Here is a 3,802-nt window from a genome sequence, read left to right as displayed (position 1 = left end):
AAGCATTGTGAAACGAGGTGTTTCCCCGGCAGTTGCTCGCTATTCGGGAAAATTGAAAATAAACCAGAAAACCTCTACTAGGCCTCTCTATATTCATGTTTCTTTTCCTTGAACCAAGCACTTTTTCCCTTTGCAATGTCCTGAAATACCCGTAAGCAGATACTTTGATACCTTTTTTAACCAGGTGAATACAAAATACACTTTGTGATACATTTGCAGATTTTATGTCACCAAACAAATAAGACCTCGATTAAGTCGCTTTGCATGTCTGCAAAGCAACACACCAATGTCTCAATTTGTGTAAGCATAATGTCTAAAATGGTTTATTCTGAGGGGCTACTCTAGAGAAATAACGGTGGGTTTGTTATTCACTTTGCTGTTCAAGACAGTGGTTGTGAGATGGGTGGAGTCGAACTACTGTATGTTCAGAACTCTTTTTTGAGAAAATTCACAATAAAGATCTGATACTAGGAGAGAAAACTACGAGATTTATACTATCACCACAATGACAATTCCTTCTTTATTGGGCAGTAGTTTAGTATTTCTTTGAATTTCAAAATAACGCAACCCTTTTGTAAGCACACGAAGAAAAACCTGTGAATTTATCAACATATTAACAATCGTTCGGCAGCATGTGATTTCATGAGGAAGTCAAGAAAGAGAGAAAGAGGTTAATCACATCAAATGCATGTCGTCAAAGAAGGTAAAACTGCTTCCGATGGAAAGTGGGCGTGGTATTTACTCCACCTAGAACCGGACCTATGAACGGTTGCCTCTTTGCTGGTTCTGGGCTGGACGTTCAGCGCCCTCGGGTGAGCCGTTTTGACGCTGCTGCTCTGCTGGTGCCTGGTCATTGGGACGATTCTCGGGGCGATCTGCTTGTCCTCCTTGTTGGTTTTCAGCTGGACGTTCAGCTTCGCCGGGACGACTTTCGATGTTTTCACCGCCCTCGGGTGAGCCTCTTTGGCCATTTACATCACGGGCTCTACGTTGCTGCTCAGACGGACGTTCTGCCTGTTGGGCAGGCCTCTGCTGCTCTCCATGATTTTGCTCACTGCCACTATTCTCAGGACGCCCTGCTTGCTGTTGCTGAGACTCACCACGCCCTTCGGCGTTTTCTCCTTCCTGTCGGATTTGAGGACGGTCGGCCCCTTGCTGGTTCTCAGCTGGACGTTCAGCCTGTGAGGATCTTTGGCCATTTACATCACGAGCTCTACGTTGCTCCTGAGATGGCATCTGGGATTCTTCAGGCCTCTGCTGCTCTGCTGGAGACTGTTCGCTGCCACTATTCTCAGGAAGCTGTGGTCGTTCCTGTGCCGACTCGCCACGCATCTCCCCGTTTCCTTCTTCCTGTCGGATTTGTAGACGGTCGCCTCCTTGCTGGTTCTGAGCTGGACGTTCAGCGCCCTCGGGTGAGCCGTTTTGACGCTGCTGCTCTGCTGGTGCCTGGTCATTGGGACGACTCTCAGGGCGATCTGCTTGTCCTCGTTGTTCATTCTCAGCTGGACGTTCAGCTTCGCCGGGACGACTATCGATGTTTTCACCGCCCTCGGGTGAGCTTCTTTGGCCATTTACATCACGGGTCTACGAGACGGACGTTCTGCTTGTTGGGCAGGCCTCTGCTGCTCTCCACGATTTTGCTCACTGCCACTATTCTCAGGACGCCCTGCTTGTTGTTGCTGAGACTCACCACGCCCTTCGGCGTTTTCTCCTTCCTGTCGGATTTGAGGACGGTCGGCCCCTTGCTGGTTCTCAGCTGGACGTTCAGCCTGTGATGATCTTTGGCCATTTACATCACGAGCTCTACGTTGCTCCTGAGATGGCATCTGGCCTCTGCTGCTCTCCACGATTTTGCTCACTGCCACTATTCTCAGGACGCCCTGCTTGTTGTTGCTGAGACTCACCACGCCCTTCGGCGTTTTCTCCTTCCTGTCGGATTTGAGGACGGTCGGCCCCTTGCTGGTTCTCAGCTGGACGTTCAGCCTGTGATGATCTTTGGCCATTTACATCACGAGCTCTACGTTGCTCCTGAGATGGCATCTGGGATTCTTCAGGCCTCTGCTGCTCTGCTGGAGACTGTTCGCTGCCACTATTCTCAGGAAGCTGTGGTCGTTCCTGTGCCGACTCGCCACGCATCTCCCCGTTTCCTTCTTCCTGTCGGATTTGTGGACTGTCGCCTCCTTGCTGGTTCTGAGCTGGACGTTCAGCGCCCTCGGGTGAGCCGTTTTGGCGCTGCTGCTCTGCTGGTGCCTGGTCATTGGGACGATTCTCGGGGCGATCTGCTTGTCCTCCTTGTTGGTTTTCAGCTGGACGTTCAGCTTCGCCGGGACGACTATCGATGTTTTCACCGCCCTCGGGTGAGCCTCTTTGGCCATTTACATCACGGGCTCTACGTTGCTGCTCAGACGGACGTTCTGCTTGTTGGACAGGCCTCTGCTGTTCTCCACGATTTTGCTCACTGCCACCATTCTCAGGACGCCCTGCTTGCTGTTGCTGAGACTCACCACGCCCTTCGGCGTTTTCTCCTTCCTGTCGGATTTGAGGACGGTCGGCCCCTTGCTGGTTCTCAGCTGGACGTTCAGCTCTGCCTTCATTCCTGTCGTTACTGGGTCGGCCTGCATTTTCGGGACCAACTTCACCTTGAGGTCTGCGTTCCTGGTCATCTCTGCTGTTTGCCAAGGGAGCCTGGTTGTCACTTGCACTATCAACGTTTGCCGAATCACTGTCCCCATTGGGTGGTGGTGATGCAGGGGGTGGTTGTGATGGAGGTGGTGGTTGTGATGGAGGTGGTGGTGGAGGAGCTGTAGGCTCATCCCTGGGTGGTTGTGTCCCCTCGGCAGGTGGATTTATGGAGCCGTTGTTAGGGCGTGGCTCATCAGACACAGTGGCTTCTGCCTCACGATTAACTGCAGAAAAGCGTAAAAGTTGCACAAAGGAATTGTGGACATTCATTTTGAACGCTCAAGAGCATGATTATATTACTCTTTATGTTTACATCGATAGTCAATAATACATCTTTTTTATCAACATTTTATGGAGATTTCTTGATATGACTGAACGTCCCTTATTACACTTTGAAATGTCATTTCAGTTGTATCCTGTTGCCTTACATTACACGACTTGTATGATCATAACAGTGAAGTCGGATTATGTACTACACATTATCATGATTACGCTCTTGATATCTTTGTCGTTGCCGATTCAGCCTACGTTATTAACGACTGAATGTTATTTGTGTTTTTCGTTTCTAACTGCACACCATGTCATGGATTATACGTAAATATTTGTATATTCAATACATGCATGAATGACTATGATAATATATTTAGTTATATCAACATCCATACATACACATACACATTCAATTAAATTCAATGTCAATTTATTGCTTACCCTCTCACAAGTTGTTTTATCTTGTCAACAATTGACAAATTTTGATACATACTGTATTAATGTGATATTATAAGAAAAGCGAGGCTTTCATGTCACCCGTGTTCGATTTTGCTATAAAAAAAAATGAAATGAATAAAACAGTAAATGTCAACAATAAATCTACTGCGACAAACAAAAATTTGAAATACTCACTGACAAATGCATCACAGCTCGCCAGAAAGACGAAAACTGACAGCAGGACTCTGAGAAAGACTCGGTTCGCCATGGCTAGGGACGAGGACCAAATTGGTTTTCCCTATAGAAGACAGCGCCTCTTCAAGTTAAGAGCTGAAACCCACACGAAGTAGCCGGAGGTGCTATGTGCAGCATCCCCGATGTAACTCTGCTCGTTTTATAGGATACAGACCGA

The 3,802-nt window shown here is 48.1% G+C and overlaps 1 protein-coding gene across 1 annotated transcript; it reads right to left on the bottom strand.

The window, feature by feature from the left end:
- Positions 1–1,576: 1,576 nt before the first annotated feature.
- On the bottom strand, positions 1,577–3,768 carry LOC139709764 (uncharacterized). Its single transcript, XM_071621724.1, has 3 exons — positions 3,586–3,768; positions 1,808–2,906; positions 1,577–1,769 (listed from the first exon to the last, which is right to left on the bottom strand). Exons 1-3 carry the CDS (start codon positions 3,656–3,658, stop codon positions 1,577–1,579), a joined length of 1,365 nt encoding a protein of 454 aa, XP_071477825.1. The 5' UTR covers positions 3,659–3,768.
- Between the last annotated feature and the right edge of the window lie 34 nt (positions 3,769–3,802).

The sequence above is a fragment of the Diadema antillarum genome, unplaced genomic scaffold, assembly GCF_040938485.1.
Source record: "Diadema antillarum isolate AM-2024a unplaced genomic scaffold, OU_Dant_1.0 seq00001469_RagTag, whole genome shotgun sequence".
Taxonomy (NCBI): Eukaryota; Metazoa; Echinodermata; class Echinoidea; order Diadematoida; family Diadematidae; genus Diadema; species Diadema antillarum.
Note: the sequence above shows the minus strand (reverse complement) of the source record. Positions and strands in the feature narration are given on the sequence as shown.

Bases quoted from the DNA above. Each gene is read 5' to 3' on its own strand.
- LOC139709764 (XM_071621724.1), bottom strand. From the start codon at position 3,658: ATGGCGAACCGAGTCTTTCTCAGAGTCCTGCTGTCAGTTTTCGTCTTT. The intron at 2,907-3,585 runs GTGAGTATTTCA...GCTTTTCTGCAG, and splicing joins GAGCTGTGATGCATTTGTCA to TTAATCGTGAGGCAGAAGCC. The intron at 1,770-1,807 runs GTAGAGCTCGTG...AGATCATCACAG, and splicing joins GATGCCATCTCAGGAGCAAC to GCTGAACGTCCAGCTGAGAA.